The sequence below is a fragment of the Pipistrellus kuhlii genome, unplaced genomic scaffold (assembly GCF_014108245.1).
Source record: "Pipistrellus kuhlii isolate mPipKuh1 unplaced genomic scaffold, mPipKuh1.p scaffold_m20_p_2, whole genome shotgun sequence".
NCBI classification, from domain to species: Eukaryota; Metazoa; Chordata; class Mammalia; order Chiroptera; family Vespertilionidae; genus Pipistrellus; species Pipistrellus kuhlii.
In genome coordinates this window covers 50412947-50431817 of record NW_023425515.1, presented here as the reverse complement: position 1 = coordinate 50431817, position 18871 = coordinate 50412947, and the positions used below count along the sequence as shown (strand labels likewise).

At 56.6% G+C, this 18871-nt stretch overlaps 1 protein-coding gene across 2 annotated transcripts in view; it reads right to left on the bottom strand.

Moving 5' to 3' along the window:
* ADCY5 (adenylate cyclase 5) overlaps positions 1 to 18871 on the bottom strand; it is a 154035-nt gene that overhangs the window by 44963 nt on the left and 90201 nt on the right. For both annotated transcript variants that reach the window (XM_036444600.2, XM_045583941.1), the window contains exons 2-3: positions 14116 to 14265; positions 9596 to 9717 (exon numbers count right to left, since the gene is read on the bottom strand). In XM_036444600.2, the coding sequence (XP_036300493.1) occupies positions 9596 to 9717; positions 14116 to 14265 (272 nt within the window). The remainder of the gene's footprint in view (positions 1 to 9595; positions 9718 to 14115; positions 14266 to 18871) is intronic.

The window sequence follows — 18871 nt, the reverse complement described above, 5'->3', positions numbered from 1 at the left end:
GCCTACACATACGTCGTCATTTTATCCTGAACATGGGTGGGTGCGTTAAGCACGTCTTCATTCCGACGCCTCAGATCTGGGGCCCGGCTCACCCTGGAGCCAGCCTCCCCTCCCACAGCCCGTTCCCCGAGTCACACCTCCCCTCAGAGTCGGGGCGCCGCCCCAGTCAGCTCTCACACCGGGCCACCCGCCCAGGGGCAGGGGCCAGGTACAGGACAGTCCTAAGCCCACTTCCCTGGTCTCGCGGCCTCCTTCCCACAGTAAAGGCTTTTGCCCACATTTCCCCCTCATTCTGCCTCCTGCCCAACCCCGCTGCTTCCCTGCCTGGCCCCAGGACATGGTGTGCCCGCAGCCCTGAGGAACTGCACCAAACTATCTTTTCCATGGAAATCCTCTCCCCGGCTCACCGCACCTGGACACTAATGAAACCTACATTTAAAAACAGTTAGAATGGGGGGTGGGGGAGGGGGAGAAGCCCACAGTGGGGGGGGCCTATGTAATACTTGGAACAATAATTAAAACAAAACAAAACAGCTGGACACTGTTCTAAGCACTTTCCATGAGCGCATCTGAGCTTCTTTTCCAGGTGAGAAAACGGAGGCACCGTTGAGCCACCCACCCAAGGCCACACAGGCAACCCGGCCCCACAGTCCAGGAGCTGGACCAGTAAACAGTACGCTGTCCGGTGGCCCACAGTCGTCTTAAGTGCATACAGGCCTCGGTCGGTGGTCTGGCATTATGTAGGGGGCGGAGGGAGGGGAGGGGCATGAGGGCTGTCGTAGGTGGGCACGCACTCAGGGGCCGCTTGCCAGCTCCCCGAGGGAGCAGAGGGGGAGACACTGTCTTCAGGCCACAGACTCTGGACATCAGACAGCGGCGCCTGGAGCGGGGAGCCATGTGCAGAGTGCTCAGAGATGAAAGGGAGTCGGGATCACCACCGAGCTTTGATCCTGGTGTCTGACAGCAGGCAGGCGCAGCGCCGGCCAGTCTCTGGGCCTGCGGCACGTGGCGGGAAAGGAGCGGGCGAGGGAAGCGAAGGGCTCCAGGTCCTGCTCTGGCTTCCTAACCAAAAGAGGGTGGCAGGCCCTCTCCCCCTCTCTCCCCACCCCTGCCACCTCCCCAGCTCTGTGTCTCAGGAGCGGCCCACTCCACACCGGAGGCAGGAAAAGGTCGCTCCTCGCCCGTGGAAAGCCCCCTCACACCGCTGTGCTGGGCCTTCTTCTTGGACTCGGGAAACCAAAGCAAGCTGGGGTCAAAACTGGCTGCTTCGGAGTCAAGGAGCAACGGTGGGTGGACCTCACTATTTCCAATGCAAAGCCAGCGATGCCAGGCCCCGCAGCTGTTCCCTCTGCGTCCAAGGCTGGCGAGGCCCCGTGAGAGGAAGGAAAACCGTCCCTGAACGTGGCAGAGGCAAGGTGAGGAGAGAGGAAGAGAAGGGATCACCCGGGCAGCATGAGGCAGATGTGTGTGAACCAGGGCACCTGCCAGAGCTCACCTAAGCCACTCAGGCAAGGCAGGGGCCTGCCTGCCAGGTGTGGACACGGCCAGGCCTGGCCATTCTCCTTCCCCACAGGTGCCCTCGCTGGGCCACAGGGAGCACTGTCCTGCACTGCAGGGAGCACTCACCCTGCTAGACTCGTGGTCCTTAGGCCTGGGGCCTGTCAGAACCACGTGGAAACTTTCATAAGGAGAGGTCTCAGACCATCCTCGCACCGCCCACCGCCCCCCCCCCCCCCCACCGACCCAAGATGCTAACTTGCTTGGCCTGGGGCGGGGTTCTGCTACTGATTGTTTTTTTTGGCTTTATTTTAAGTTTCCCTGGTGATTCTAACAGGCGGCCAGGGTTGAGAACTCTGTACTAGTTCAAATGTCACCTTCCCAAGGCGGCTTCCACCACCCTATTTACATCTACAGCCCCTTCCACGTGTCTCTCCCTTCCCTGCTTGGCTTCCCCCCTGCGCTTTTCACCATTTAATATCCTCTTTCTACCTGTGTTTCCCCCGAAAATAAGACCTAGCGCATCTTTGGGAGCAAAAATTAATATAAGACACTGTCTGATTTTCGGGGAAACAGAGTAGTGCTGTGGTGGTTACTTGTCATATGCTCCTGCCTGTCTCTCCTACTAGAGAGTAAACTCCTCAAGGGAGGGAGTTTGGTCGACTGCATTGACTGCTATTTCCCAGCCCCCACACAAGGTCTGGCACAGAGTAAATGCTCCATAAAATGTGCAACGGACAGGCCAAATATATGAGGAGAGGTCATGTCTACTTGCCTTCTGCTCTGTCTGTCCCCACCCCCACCACCACATACACATCTAGCACCATGTCCAGCACCCAGGAGGTGCCTGTATTCGTTTCCTAGGGCTGCCGGAACAAAGTACCACAAACTGGGGGTAGAGGGGCTTCAAACAACAGAAACATATTCCCCTCACAGTTCTGAGGTGAGACGTTCGAAACCAAGGTGTCAGCAGGGCCGTGCTCCCTCTGGCGTTCTGGGTACAGCCTTCCTTCCTCTGTCTGGTGGCTGCTGTCAGCCCCCGGCCCACAGCGGCTCCACCCGCATCCCTGCCTCTGGCCTCACGTGGAAGCCTACCTGTGTATCCCTGTCTTCCCAGGGCAGGCTCCTCTCCTGATCAGGACACCAGTCGTTCTGGATGAGGGGCCCACCCTCCTCCAGCCGGGCCCCCTCTTAACTTGATTTTCATCTACAAAGACTGTGCTTCCAAATAAGGTCACACTCACAGACACCAGGGTTAGGATCTCAACGTGTCTTTTAGAGGGACACAATTCCGCCCGCAGGTCTCTAACAGGTACTGGCTGAAGAGAACAGCCATAATTTCAAAGCAACGAAGCGGCAGAACCGGCAACTCTAGCGGCCCTTCTTCTCCCCGGCCCTCTGCGCGTCCCAAGCGTGCCATCTGAGACGCGTGCCTTCGGAGCACCGGGGCCCGGGCTCACAGGTGCCCAGGAGATACGGGACACGTAGGTGTGTGCGGGCCTCCAGGCTGAGGACGCCGGGCCCACCCTCCAGGCTGCTGGGATCTCCTCTTCCCAGGCCCCTCTGTCCGGGACCTCAGCAGCCGCTGAGGACTCAGGGAGGGCAGGCTCCACAGCTCCTTCCGTGGGGAGGTGGGACAGAGCAAGCAGCCCGCCGGGCGGAGGGGGCTCCCGTCAGCATCGACAGGGCCTCAGAGACCCCAACCCCAACGCCTGCAGCCTCCCCCACACAGTGGTGGAAACACTGCCACCTCCACATCCCCCGCCCCCCTCAGAGTCACACCTCGCTGCCCTCGGGGAGGATTCTGCTGGACCGGGTTTACTGTTCACTGGCCAGCGTTCCCGCTCTGCTCCTCGGTAATTCTGAAGGCCCTTTACAAGCCGCCGGGACCCAGACCAGACGTGCCGTAAGGTGCTGATTCATCGATTAGCTCCCACTTGAGAGCTCGTGTTGGCAACGTGAGCAGAAGCCGGGCAGACCCACGCGGCGGTGCGCGCCTCCCTAATTGCCTGCCGTCCGTCACCCGCGGCCCCTGCATCCCGCTCCGGAGGCAGGAGCAGGCAGGCGCCCGTCCCAGTGACCACAACGGGCCCTTCAGCCACCTGTCACTGCCTCGGCCCGGCTTCGCCAGTGCATTCTCCGGGAGGCACAGTCCCTCTGGCTGCCAGAGGGCCCTGTGACGAGATGGCGCGGTCACAGCCGGCAGCATCTGAGCGCCCGGTGGTCCGGGCAGCCGACATGGCGAGGCCCTGCCCCTCTGACCGCCTGCATCCCTCGGCATTGCTCAGAGGGGCTACGCAAGAAATGCCAAGAGGCCTGGCTGGTGTGGCTCAGTGGGTGAGCATCGACCTATGAACCAGGAGGCCGTGGTTCTAGTCTCAGTCAGGGCACATGCCCGGGTTGTGGGTTTGATTCTCAGTGTGGGGTGTGCAGGAGGCAGCCGACCAATGATTCTCTCTCATCATTGATGATTCTACCTCTCCTCCCTTCCTCTCTGAAATCAGTAATATATATATATATATATATATATATATATATATATATATATATATATATTGCAAGATGAAGGAATTTCTGGAGATGAATGGTGGTGATGGCTGCACAACAATGGGATTGTAAAAATGGTTAAATTGTAAATGTTAGCCAAAGCCGGTTTGGCTCAGTGGATAGAGTGTCAGCCTGCAGACTGAAAGGTCCCAAGTTCGATTCTGGTCAAGGGCATGTACTGTGGTTGCGGGCACATCTCCAGATCTCCAGTAGGGGGTGTGCAGGAGGTAGCTGATCAATGATTCTCATCAATGTTCCTAACTCTCTGTCCCTCTCCCTTCCTCTCTGTAAAAAAATCAATAATGTATATATTGATTGTAAATGTTAGGTTATGTATATTTCACCACAAGTAAAATAATTAATTGACTAATTAATTAGAAAAGACTCCAGTGGCTTCCCCAATGGGGCCAGCTGGATGGTCTGGCCACTGTTTCCATAGCACCCAGCGTGGCCCCACCCCACTGTGAGATCCCTAAGGGGCGAGCACGCTGTCTCTCCCATCTACTCCTAGTCATGCCAGGCACATAGTAGCAGCTCAATAAATGTCTGTGGGATGAATGAGATAATCACATAAAGACCCCTGGTATCGATCCCTGGTAGGGGTGTAGAACTCAGAACACTTCCTATCAGGCTGGAGGCAGGAGTGCCCGGCATGCATGGACCACTCCTCACACGGTGGGCTGGCCAAGGACATTTTCCCTCTGCCCACGGGGTGCACACTCCACTCACGGGCATCGGAACACCGCGGACACTGTCGCGAGGTCATTATAATTCAGAGCACAAAGTAGCTGGGCCAGACGCCGGAGCGACCTGGGGACGCAGCCAAGTGCTTGAGGGAGACAGGAGAGGAGATAATAACCTTACCAGGCGGGTGGGGTGGAGGGAGGGTTGTGAGCCTAGGGAGAGGGGGAGGAAGAGGAAAGGAGGGAGGGCAGGGCAGCCCTTCTAGCCCTTGCTGCATCTTGTGTATAGGGGTGGGTGTTACTCACTTTCACATCTCGGCCAATAGCCCCTCTGCTAGGCCCCTGGCTCCAGCCCCCCATGGCTCCTGGGTCCCTGAGAATAAAACTCGGACTCAAGCCAGTGAGCCCAGACGCCCACACTCCATCCCAGGTCCTCACAGAGGAGCCGGGGAGGAAGAGTTTGTTCAGCAGGACCAGCACCCCCTGAAGGAGGAGCTGCCTGAACAACCCCTGGCCATTCCCACCACCTATGACCTTTAGAACCTTAGGGGTCGTATAAGGACAGGCCAATCAGGAGCGGGGCCATCCTCATTCAGTAAGACCCTACAGAAGGGGGAGCCCTTCAGTACTCCCTCAGCCTTCCCAGCCCCTGAAACCCTTGGACACTGGGTTACCTGACCTTGACATTGCCTGAGAGCCTGGGACAGGGGCTAGACAGGGGCTTTACACACCAGACCTCCTGTCCCTCCCAGCACCCCGCAATGAGCCCCCGCTTACAGATCCTGCCCCTCTGTGACTTTGATCACAGGTGTGACGGGATAACTGAGCAGTGCGTTGTGTAATCTCTACACCCTTGGCGAAGGGAGTCCTCCCCACACCTCATGTGACACGTTCCCGGTTTACTCGCTGATCTGTTGTTGAGCACGTGTCTTTCCGGACAGAAGGTGAGCCGCCAGGTGCCAGACAGTGTCCCCTTCACCCCCCGTCCTGAGCTAAGGGTCTGTGAGCGCGGCCAAGGGAGGCAGAGGCAAAATCCCCGCTGACCAGGGGGTGCGTGGCCACCGATGCTCCCACCTCACAGGTGAGGAAACGGAGGCTCAGGGGCGGTGACCTGCCCGAGTTCCCAGCGCTACGGAGGGGAGCGAGGGGAGGGACCAGTCTGCTCAGCACAGACGTGCACCTTGCTCGGCAGCAGGGACCTCCCGGTGAGGGTGCCCTGGTGTCACCTGGGTTCTGGCTGTGCCTGGACAGTTACTGTGACCCATGGGGACACACCCCCTCTTTGTGGGGTGCCTCTCTGGCTGGCCTGTTCCTCTGACCCCAATGAGCCCCCTCTGACCTTGGCACTCCTGGCCCCAGGGGGAAAGATGGGGATAGGCAAGAGGGGTGTCAAACCCCAGGTCTAATGTCCCAGCAATGGGTCTCTGTCCCAGCTGATCTGTCCAGCCAGGGCTGGAGGTGGTGGGGGCGGGAGGGGGGGGGAGAGGAGGGGTGAAATGTCTCCATCTGTCCTCACACATCGGACCAGAGAGGATCTGTGGGGCTCCCGGCTGCCTCAGCCCTTAGCCAGTAGTGGCGGCTCAGCATCAAAGGCCCAACAAGCTGCTGGTGGTCCCAGATCGGCCATTCTTCGGGGTGGGTGGGGGGACACGAGGCCACAAAGAGTGGTGGCGCCTGTCTGTCCCCCCTCCCTACCCAATCTCCCTGCCATTAGTCTCCTCCCCTTCCACAGAGCCAGCCCTGGTCTGTCACACCATAGAGTTGATTTATTTTTCCTGTGGCCTTGCTCTCGGTGGGGTTAGAGAACAGCATGTCATCACCCTCTCTAAATATTACTGTTCCGCGGAGATTTGACAAATGTGACTCATCACCCTTCCACTGGCCAGCCTGAGAATCCCCAGGCCTTTCTTTGTTGATAGGAGGGTGATAACAATCATCGTAATAACAGCAAAACAATGGCTGCTTCCAATTACTGACCACTGCTCGGTCAGAGCCTGTGCTAGGCACTCTCCACGTGTTATTTCATTGACTCTTCACAACCCTGTTATTGGGTGCTCTTCCTCGCCTATTATGGAGATGAAGAAACAGGGCTCAGAGTGGCTCAATGCCTACAGCTAGGCCTGGTCACACAGCCAGGAACGCTGGGGTCACACGTAGAGCTGCCCAAACTTAGGCCTAATTGCTGTGAGGTCACCCTCCATCGACTGCTTAACACCCAACCCTAGCAGAATCCACCCCAAAAAGAGACTGGACCAAGCGGTGTGTCTCCATCAAGAGCTGCCCCCAGTGCTGCTAATGCAAGAGGCAGGGGCCCAGCGGGACATCTGCATATGATCGCTGGCGGCTGCCTCTGATGTGCACCGGCCACCTCCAGCCTGGCCACTTCAGCCAGAATCATGTCTATTCCCATGAAAATGACGGCAACTTGACTTCTCTCTCCTTTCATCTCCTTCCTGATTGCTGTCATCAGACCTAAGCACGTCTGAGAACAGATGCCCTGCGCTGTGGCTGGGGTCTGCCTCTCGCCAGGCAGTGCTCCGGGCACTCTGTGATCAGGGCACTGTTCTCTTTTATCGGCTCAAGGTCACAGCCTGTCGCAGGGCTGGGGGGGCGGGAGGTGTCTCCCCAGGGTGGGCCACTCCTTGTGGTGGTGGAGTCAGGCTCTGAACAAACCCCCTTGTTGGAGGGCCCAAAAGCCAACAATGGTGGGGTGGATGGGAGATCAGGGGTGGGGCTGAGGACAAAGAGGGGGAGGGCGAGGGACTGGGCAGAGGCAGAGGGGGCAGATGTGCCAGATGTGTTAGCCAAGCTGAGACATGAGCTTTTGCCTTGGTGGTCTGTTTCTGAGCAGTGAATTTTCTGGGTTCCCTTTGTGTTCCACTTGAGATATATGCAATCTCTGAACACATAATAATCTGGCCACTCAGTGTATGTGTGTATATAATTCGTGCACAGGTGGGGTCAGGCCAGCCTGGCCAGAAGGAGGGGACATGGGTGGTTGGCCAGCCTGCCTGCAGGTTGAACTCCTGATAGAGGGGAGAATTTTATTATATACAATATAGACCGAGTGGCCAGATTACTATGTGTTCAGAGATCATAATAATCTGGCTACTAAATGTGTGTGTGTGTGTGTGTGTGTGTGTGTGTGTGTATTTATTATACAGAATATACAGAGTGGCCAGATTATTATGTGTATTTCATCCATACACATGCACACCACGTACAGGAACACACACACACACACACACTCACACACACACTCACACACACGCTGGAAGCCAAACCTCTCTTCTCTGCATCTCCTCTTGGCCCGAGAGCTCACACAATCTCATATGCACTCCTTTTCCTAGGCATCTGAAAACACCTGCCCAGGAATCGCTATGTAAACACTCTCGTATCAAAAGCTTTCTGAGGCCACTTCTCCCACTTATCGGGCTATGAGATCCTAGGCAAGGTCATCTCCGTGTCTCAGTTTCCTTACTTGGAAAATGGAGATAATAATAGCACCAACCCCTTATAGTGATTGTGGGGACTAAGTGAACATATGAAAGCACTTAGAATAATGCATGGGCTACAGAAATCTCTCTACAATATTAACTACTGTTATCGATTATTCCACCACGGGAGGACAGAAGCGGGCGTGAGGAGGAGAAAAGGAAACCAACAGTCGGAGCTCCCTGCCAAGGCCGGGCCCCCTTCCCTCTCCGAGCTCAGTCAGCTGAGCCCCCAGCCCCTGAGGACACCTCCTGGGCACAGGGACCCGGCCAGGGCAGCCTCCTTCCTGACAGTGGGGTGTGGGTGGGCTACAGGGGAGCTGGGATACCCCCAAACTGGGAGCAAAAGTGTTGTGCAGGTACATTTTTCTCGGGTCTGTGGGAGAGATGGACAGAGGACATGCAGACAGAAAGGACAGTCAGATCCCAGGGCATAGGAGGGAGCACGGCGATTCTGCCTGCTCGGCAGGAAAACACAGGTCCTGGCGCCGCCGCTGCAGCCACCGGGCTCACCGTGGATGCGTGTGACTGTGTGTGACTCAGGTGGTTCCATTTCACCCCTTTGTTGACAATGCAGCTCTCCCTACACCAGCCGTAGAGGACTCGCGGGTGCTGGGAAAACCCGCCCAGGGAAAAGGAACTCTCCAGGCAGAGAGCTCCGTTCCCGGGCACACGGGAGGATTATCAGCCAAGCTGGACGGAGGCCACGGTACCGCATCAGGTCCCCGCGGAGTCGTAAGCAGATTTTGCACTCTGTTATTCCGCATCTGTTTGCACATCACCGCTGTCAGCAGCATCTGTCCAGGGGAGAGCAGCCCAGCCATGGAAGGAGCGAGGGCTGTGGGCTGGGCCGGCCTGGGGGCACTGGCCTCCTCAGTCCTGGCGGGTGACCTCGGGCGAGGGTCTCTGTGACTGACTCCGAGCTCAGTCTTTAAACCGGGGATGCTGGTGAGGGCCCCCCACCTTGCAGAGTTGTCAGGAGGGATAGCAGGGAGGCGGACAGCGCTGGCACCATGCCTGGCACACTCTGGCTTAGAAGCTGCGGAAGCTGCTGGATGGTGATGAAGACTGGGATGATGGCGGAGACATCTGAACTCCCTCTCCCTCGTTAAGCTAGCGGTTTCCTCAACAGCTGGTGGTACCGCTTTCTCCCTTCTCCTTCTTCCTATCTCCTCTCTCTCTGCCGCCTCCCCTCCCCCACCCCCCAAATCACTCACCTTAACAGAACTAGAGGGGATCCACACAACACACATTCCAAAGCCACCAGACCACCCTGGCGGGCAGCGCCCCCTTGAGGGAAGAGGGTGGCAACACCCACGGTCTCCGTCAGGGCTCTGTCTCCCCACCTGCCCTAGCCCCCAGCCTCACGCCTACCTCACGTTGTCATGCTTCTGGATGTAAATCTTATGGAACATCATATCCTCCTGCTTGGCGTTGATGTCTGCTTTCATCTCCATGGCAACATGACGGGGAAGGACGGATAGCAGGAGCCGCTCCTGGGGAGGGAAGCAGATGCTTTTGTCACAGCTCCTCCCACCTGCCTGGCAGCGAGGCCCCTCGCCTCTCCAGGTGGCTCCTCCACACCTGTGCTCCCCTCCCCCCAACCCCTGACCTGCAGGAAAGCCTCTCAAACTCCCCAAAACCCATGGGCCGCCTGCCGGTCCTCGGGGACACGGGGAAGGTGCTCCTGGTGACCCTGCAGCGCAGAGCGAGCACCGAGTCAGAATCCCCCGTGTGGCCTGAGATGGCGTGACTACAGGCACATTACTGAACCCCTCTGAGCCCCGGCTCCCTCATCTGTCCATAGGGACAGGGTTGTTGAGAGCATGAAATCCACCCAGCCAGTCATCAAGTATTTATTGAGCATGTGCCAGGAGTCATAGCTGTGAACTAGACCGTGAACCGGATCCTCGTCCATGAGGTTCCTTATGGGGGAGTGGGCCCTGGGCAGGGGTGCCCGAGGGAGGGGGGCGGCAAGAGGAGGCTTTATAGGGACCAGCGGAGGGGCCTCCCTACTCACACAGGAGGCAGTGGCCCAGGAGAGAGGGAAGGCACTTTGAGAAACAAGCTAAAACCTGCTGAGGAGGTAGGAGAGAAGCAGGGAGCGGGCCAGAGCCACGCTGTGGGGCCAGGAGGGTCATGGTGCCTGTGTGGGGCCTGGACCTTGCCCCTGATCTGGGTTCTCCTCCAGGCCTGCCTGCTCCCAGTGGTACAGCTACTCCCGGGCAGCCGGCCTCCGCCTGCTCTCTCCACAGTCCACTGCCCTCTGCCCACTGCCCACTGCCCTCTGCCCACAGCCCACTGCTCACTGCCCACAGCCCACTGCCCCCTGCCCACAGCCCATTGACCACTGCCTCCTGCCCACTGCCTACAGCCCACTGCCCACAGCCCACTGCCCACAGCCCACTGCCCACAGCCCATTGCCCACTGCCCCCTGCCTACAGCCCACTGCCCACTGCCCCCAGCCCCTGTCCACAGCCCACTGCCCACAGCCCACTGCCCACAGCCCATTGCCCACTGCCCCCTGCCTACAGCCCACTGCCCACTGCCCCCAGCCCCTGTCCACAGCCCACTGCCCACAGCCCACTGCCCCCAGCCCCTGCCCACAGCCCACAGTCCATTGCCCACTGCCCACAGCTCACTGCCCACAGTCCATTGCCCACTGCCCCCTGCCCACTGCCCACTGCCCCCAGCCCCTACCCACAGCCCATTGCCCACTACCCCCTGCCCACTGCCCACAGCCCATTGCCCACTGCCCCCTGCCTACAGCCCACTGCCCACTGCCCCCAGCCCCTGTCCACAGCCCACTGCCCACAGCCCATTGCCCACTGCCCCCTGCCTACAGCCCACTGCCCACTGCCCCCAGCCCCTGTCCACAGCCCACTGCCCACAGCCCACTGCCCCCAGCCCCTGCCCACAGCCCACAGTCCATTGCCCACTGTCCCCAGCCCCTGCCCACAGCCCACTGCCCACTGCCCCCAGCCCCTGCCCACAGCCCACAGTCCATTGCCCACTACCCCCTGCTCACTGCCCACAGCCCACTGTCCACTGCCCACACCAGGCTAGCTCTTGGAATTCTCCCATCGGAAGCCGTTCAGCCTCCACCCTCCTCGTCCTGCTGTCCTCCACTGGCTTCCCCACCCCTAGAGTGGTCCTGAGAGTCTTCTGGCCCCTCCCCCGCCCCGGGCCAGGTGAAAATAACCAACACCTGCTCTCTCCTGCCCTCTGCGGGTAAGGCTTCCACCAGCACCTCTGCGGGCCCCTCTCACCCCCTGTCCCCCCACCCAAGGCTCCAGAGTCTCCAGCCGCCCACCCGATGCCTGGGCACTTGACCCCATGTCCTAGACCAGTGGTTGGCAAACTCATTAGTCCAAGAGCTGCAGTTTGCCAACCACTGCCCAAGACCATACTCGCCTTCCCTGGTTTTCGTTCCCCAATGCCGCCTCCTTTCAAGCCCCCTGCCTTGCCCATGACACCCTCATTCTCCTATCCCCAAAGGTCAAGACGTTGCTCATGTAACTGCTCTTATTTCTCAGAACTCACAGACTGACCAGGTCCTGCTGGTTTGGACATAAGCTCCTGGACTTGTTCTGTCTGTTCTGCATCCGCCTCCTCCGTCCACAGGCAGTTCTCACCCGGTGGGACAGTGGGGTCTGGCCACGCCGCCTGCCAGACAGCCGCTCCTCAGCCCTGCTGTGTGGCCGTCCCTCCAGTACACAGCCCTTCCCATGTCCCTCTCCTGCTCCGAACTGCAAAGCGCCCCTGGGCTCCGCCAGCCACATCGAGTGTGGATTCTTCTGGACCCACTGAGCCCACTCCTATTTCCCACTCCACCCGCCCCCTTGCCTGCCCTGACACTCCCACCCACCCAGACTGGCCGCCGTCCTTCTCCCTCCGAAGCACCTCCCCCCACCCCAGCCTCAGCTTCTAGCAGGCCTGGGCCTCCTTCAGATTGGCCTCCATCAGGTCCGGGCCTCCTGCAGGTCGGCCTCAGCAGGCCTAAGCCTCCTTCAGGTCCGGCTTGCCACCTTTGATCTATCCTCCACTGTAAGCCAGCGAGCGATCTTCCTAAAACACACACCTGACCATATCGCTGGCCCAAATAAAACCCTCCTATGCCGCTTGCAGGATCAGCCCACTCCCCAGCCAGGTCTCGAGGTCTCCAGGATCTGGCTCCTGTCTCCCCTGCACCCCCTGCTCCCCTCCCAGCACCCCCGAACTGAAACCTACCCTCCGCTCCAGAGAGAGGAAACGCAGCTTCTGGTGGCGTGTGCACACAGCCCCTCTGCTGAGGATGAGAGTGGCCATCCTCACACACAGGCTCGCTGCCTCCCCAGGAGGAGGGGGTCCTGGCTCGTGCTGTCAGCATCCCCTCCCCTCCTGGGCCTTCCTCAGAGCCCTGATCGCTCTGCATGTCAATGACCTACAGCGTGTCTCCTCCAGTGTGAGACGCCTCCCTGGGATGGAGCTGTGTCCTGCTCCCTCTGTGGCCCCCCGCCAAACCCTGGGGGGCTGGTGAGGGACGCTGCTCCCTGAGGTTGGTCTGGTCTCTCCAGGCCCCCCTCCCCCCGGTGAGCATGGCCACTGAAGGCCATCCCGCATTTACCGAACTCCCAGAGAACAGTCCCCGGTGATGGAAACACAAACCAAAGGGTGAGTCTGTGAAAATAGCGGATGGCTGGGAGAACATGTGCTACAAATGGTGTAGTCATCAACTCTGCTGATGACTTCCTCAAAGCGGAGGGTCAGGAGGAGTGGGCAGAAGGCGGCCGGGGAATCATGCCAAGTCCCGGTCACGCAGCACCTGGGAGAGTCACCCTTTCTGTGGGAGGCGAGACGGGGAGCTGCTGGGCCCTGCTGTCCCCACAAACGCACCACACCGCCCCGCCCCGCAGCTCGTAGCTCGGCTGGAACGTGGTGCTGTAAACCTATCTTCTCCCCCAGGTCCCTACGGGTTTGCTGGAATGCCCGGCCTGGCCAGCGCCAGAGCAAGTAAACCACGTGAGCTGTGAAGTGCAGATCTTCCCGGAGAAGGGCAGGTGCAGAGTGAGAGGGACAGTCCCTCATGTGGGAGGGGAAGGACGGTGGCCTGCTCCCGGAGAGAGGTGCCGGGCTTCGGACTGGAGCCAGAGAGGGGGATTCTGAGGCATTCAGGGGCTTGGGAGTGAGCGGGGTGCAGAGGTGAGGTGAGGTGAGCTTGTCAGGGAGACGGTGGGACCTCTCAGGGACAAAGGCTCACAGTTCCTTCAAGGGGCAGGACCAGGAGCCCCACGGGGCCGGGGAGCACACAGAGCAAGCCAGGCCTCCCCGTAGACAGCGGGAGCTGGGGCTTGGCGAGGGGAGATGCGGGCTGGAGGGAAGCGGACACAGGGGGTGACCGAGGAGGGGGTGGGCAGAGACACTGCAGAGCTTCATCCCTCTGCCCAGCTGTCTGGATGTCACCAGCCCGTGTCCCTGTGCCTCCCCTAGGACACAGCCGGACGGTCAGAGACTCCCTCACATTGCGGTAACACTGCTGCGCACTCTGGGTCCCCAGCACGCACTCCTGCCGGGCCAGGGAGTGCTGACACTCTCACAATCCACCTCATCAGCCTCTGGTGAAGTGTGTGTGTGTGTGTGGGGGAAAGGGGGCGGGAGGAGAGGAGGGAGGAGGAGGGCGCCTCCCTGCTGCCAGAACTGGGCTGCCGGCTTATTTGTAGAACCCCAGGGGGGCACTGAAGAGGCCATGGGCCAGCTCTGGGGTACAGCCCTTCCTCCAGTCTCTCCCCCAGCCAGGAATGTGGGCGCCCTCCAGGAGAAACATTCCCGGGCTGGGCAGCTGGGAGCCCAGCTGGAGGGGAGGTCAGCCTTGAGTCCGCTCCCTGCCAGCTGTGCGGAGGCCCCCGCTCACTCACCTGCTGCTGGTTCTCCCGCTGGGAGTGGAGCCGCGCCTGGATGCACTCCCGGGTCTCCTGGAAGGCCTGTCGCTGGGAGACCTCGGCCGGGTAGTGGGTGCAGACGCCCACGATGTTGGTGCAGGAGAAAATGAGGACGTTGGAGACGAGCTGCAGAGGGAGAGACGAGGAGGGACACCGCGCTCAGGCCTGGAGCCGACGCCGGGTCACGGGAGCCCCAGCCCTGCCCCTTCCAGCCCCAGAGCGCGAAGCTCCCAGGCCCCACCTTAGCAAATACACACCTCGCTGCCAGCAGACAAATGCCAAGGAAGCTGGGAGCCGCCAGGCATCGTTGGTCAGGCACTCTGATTCCTCAGAGCCCACAGCCTGGCTGGCCTGTGATGGGGTATGGCCCCAGGGACACCGAGTCACGGAATGAGCACACAAGACGTGTCCACAGTACCAAAGGTGGGAAGGTTAGGTGCCCCGGGGATTCTGTGACTGACAGGGTGTGTGCAAGGAAGGCTCCAGGAGGGTGATAGCGTCCAGCATGAACCAAGGGCTGCCCTTTTGCAGAGAAGCCCTAGCTTATTCCTCGCGAGGGATCAGCGGCATTGAAACAAGTACGGACCCTCACCATGAGCTCCCAGCACTGTGCTGAGAAGGAAAAGGTCCCTGGCCATCAGTGCCCACAGGGGGTCCCGTCTCCTCTCCCTAGGCTTCCATTCTTTCTCTGCACCAGCACCAAGGCCCCCCGCACCCCACCACACCGGCTGGCGAGCACCCACCAACACCCCCCCCCACCCCCACCCCTCACCGATGCCCTTCTCCGCGCTGACCGGGATGTGCGTGTGGAAAAACACCGCGGCCCCTTGGGTCACGGAGACAAGGGTGGAATTCTTTTGAAAAGATTATTGACCGAAAAGCTACGGGGGAACAAAACACAACACAACCCACAAAAGCAAGTTGACACAGTGCATTTCAGACACCGACAAAGGTGCTGCTTAGCCAAGATTTATCTTGGCAGGTTCCGCTCCTGCGGTCTCTGGGTAAGCGGTCCTGGTCCTGCCCTCTCCTCAGGCCACACAAACGCTCAGGCTTCCAGGCCTCCGACAAGTTCACGTCAGACTCACCTGCGGAAGGGCAGCCCAGCCGGCCCTGCACTGCGGCTCCCGTGGCCTCAGGAGCCCTGCCTCGGTCCCCAGTCCTCTTGTCCATTTCGATCTCAAAAGACGCTCTGGGCACCAGCTGCCCGGCAGTGACCCAGCAGACTGCCCCCCACTTTGACTCAGGACTGTGTTGTGCCTGAAGGCTTTCCCCACCCGGCTCTGAGGTGGTCCAGACCATGTGGGGTCCTCAGCCAGCCCAGGCCTCCAGGCCGTGTGGACTCCACACTGGGTGCAGTGCCATGGGTCCATGAACAGGAAGGGACTGTGTCTCCTTCCCATCTCAAAGTCTTGCTCTCTCCTCAGCTGCACAATAAATTCTGATTTTCTGGCCAAAGGATACCTCCCAGGTACCATCAGGGAAGAGGCAAACTCAATTTACCAACTCTGCTGATGACTCACAGCCCCCACAACCCACCCCAAACCCCATCCACCCCAGAGTCCTATCATCATCATCTTATGTAACCACTAGAGGCCTGGTGCACAAAATTCGTGTCTGGGTATGGTCCCCAGACCTGCGATCAGGGCCATCTTCCTCAGCTGCCCACAGCTGGCCCTGACCCCTGCTGCCACCCCCCACCCCACCCCCAGTTTCCTGTTCGCCATCAGTGATTTGGAGCCTGATGAACAGGGGAAGGGACCAAGAGGTCAGCTGTCCCCACCCACTCGCTGGCCCCGCCACCTCAGCGGGTGGCCATCAGGTGATAGGACACTGCTGGCCAGGGAAAGGGACCAAGAGGGGAATCAGTGCACCTCATAGTGACCGGTCCAGCGGTTGTTCTGGCCATTTTGCCATTAGGGCCAATTTGCATATATTACCCTTTTATTATATAGGATTATTACATAGGATGTGGCAGAAAACCCAGTCTATTCATCACAGGAAAGAAGACCCCTGCTCTGCAGAAGCTGACAATCTAAATGAGGAGATAAGTAGTCAAGACTGGGAACGAAGGACTGGCAATAGAAAGCATAAACTGCCTCACACCAGAGCAGGATGGTCAAGAGGGAATGCGAGGTACTGAGGCCTGTGGGCCGGCCTGGGGCACACTGGGCCTGGGTCAGGGAGATGTTTGGGGAGGCTGACACGCATGGGGAAGGGCCTCCCTGGAGAGGGTACCCAGGAAGAGCCCCTCAGACCAGGGGGAGACGGCCCAGGAAAGAGCCGTGTCTGCAGTATTAACCCATGCTGTGACGCGCCTCTGGAAGTCCCTGGGGACCACTGAGAGAGGACTAAGAGAAAATGAGATGAGGAGGCGAAGGCTGAAGGTACAGGTGGCAGGGAATTCCAAAGAATGCTCTAGTTAGGAGACATCTTTTGAAAGGAGAGAGGAAGGTGCCGGGTGACAAAAACAGGAGTGAGATATAATAGGGAAAAACTAAAAGCATTTCCCTTAAAATCAGGAGCAAGACAGGGAGGTCCACTTTCACAGCTCTTACTGAACATAGTACTGGAATCAGCCACAGCACTCAGGCAAGAAGAAATAAAAGGCATCCGAACTGGGAAGGAAGAACTGACACTGTCATTATTTGCAGGTGACATGATACTGTATGTAGAGAACCCTGAAGATTCCACCAAAAACCTAATAGGACTGATAAATGAATTCAGTAAAGTAGCAGGGTACAGAATAAATATTCAGAAATTGGTTGCATTTTTACACACCAATAATGAGCTATCAAAAAGATAAACTAAAAAAAACAATCCCATTTACAATTGCATCCTAGAAAAATAAAACTAAAAAACCTGGGTATAAATTTAACCAAGGAGGTAAAAGCCCTGAACTTGAGAAATTGTAAGTATTAAAGTAAGAAAATGAAACAAATAAATGGCAGCATATATAGTGCTCATGGGTAGAAAGAATTAACATCATTAAAAAGCCTATACTACCCCAAAGCAATCTATAGATTCAACACAATTTCTATCAAAATGTCAATAGCGTATTTCACAGAACTAGAACAAATACTAATCCAAATATCTATATATAACCACAGAAGACCCCCAGTAACCACAGCAATCTTAAGAAAGAAGAACAAAGTTGAAGGTATCATGCTACCTGATAATCAAACTGTACTACAAAGCTACAGCAATCAAAACTGCATGGCACTGGCATAAAAACAGATATACAGACCCAATGGCACAGAATAGAGAGCCCACAAATAAACCCACACCTATATGGTCAATTAATGTTTGACAAAGGTGGCAAGACATATATAGGGTGGGCAAAAGCAGGTTTACAGCTATGACTTTGCAAAACACAATATTATTATTTATTGTTGTGTTATTTTTCCATGTGAACAATTGTAAACCTACTTTCCCCCCAGCATGTACAACGGGGTAAATACAGTCTTATCAATAAATGGTGTTGGTTAAATTAGGCAGATACATGTGGGGAAAAAAGTGAAATTAGACCACCATCTTATATCGTATACAAGATATACAAGAACAAACTCAAAATGGATTAAAGGCTTCAATGTAAAACTTGAAAGCATAAAACTCCTAGAAGAAAACACAGGCAGTAAAATCTCTGACATCTCTCTTAGCAATATTTTTTCTGATAGTTCAAAAGAATATATGCACCCTTATGCTCATTGCAGTATTATTTACAATAACTAAGACTGGAAGCTGCCCAAGTGCCCATCAACAGGTGAGTGGATAAAAAAAGCTGTGGTGCATGTATACAATGGATACTACTCAGCCATAAAAATAGAAAAAAATCGTACCTTTTGTGACAGTATGAATGGAGAGAATTATGCTAAGTGAAACAAGCCAGTCAGAGGAAGACAAATCCATATGATTTCACTTATATGTGGAATCTAATGAACAATATACACTGTGTGGCCAGATTATTATAATATCTGAACACATAATAATTGCCTCTCTCTCTCTCTCTCTCTCTCTCTCTCTCTCTCTCTCTCCCTCTCTCTCTCTCTATATATATACATATACACATATATATACATATACATATACATATATATATATTCACACACACATATATATTGGAGGCCCAGTGCATGAATTCCTGCATGGGTGGGGTCCAGCCAGCCTGGCAAGGGGGAGGGGACATGGATGGTTGGCTGGCCTGCCTGCTGGTCGAGGGGACAATTTGCATATTAGCTTTTTATTATATAGGATATACACTGAGTGGCCAGATTACTATGCATTCGGAGATCATAATAATCTGGCCACTCAGTGTAAATGAACAAACAGAAACAGACTCATAGATACAAGGAACAGACTGATGGTTGTCAGAGAGGAGGAGGTTTGGGGGACTGGGTAGAAAAAGTGAAGGGATTGAGAAGTATATATTGGTAGTTACAAGATAGTCATGGGAATGTAAAGTACAGCATAGGGAAGATAGTCAATAATAATGTAATAACTAACTATGGTGCCCAGAGGATACTGGAAATATTGGGGGAAACATTTTGTCCAGCCACTATGTGTATTAGAGCACCTGAAACTAATGCAAAATAATATTGAATGCAAGCTCTAATTTAAAAACTTAAAAATTTTTTTTAAAAGAAAGTAAAAAGACAACCAACAGAATTGAATTATCTGCAAATCATACATCACACCTTTATTTTTGACAAGTACATAAAAGGCAACTAACTAA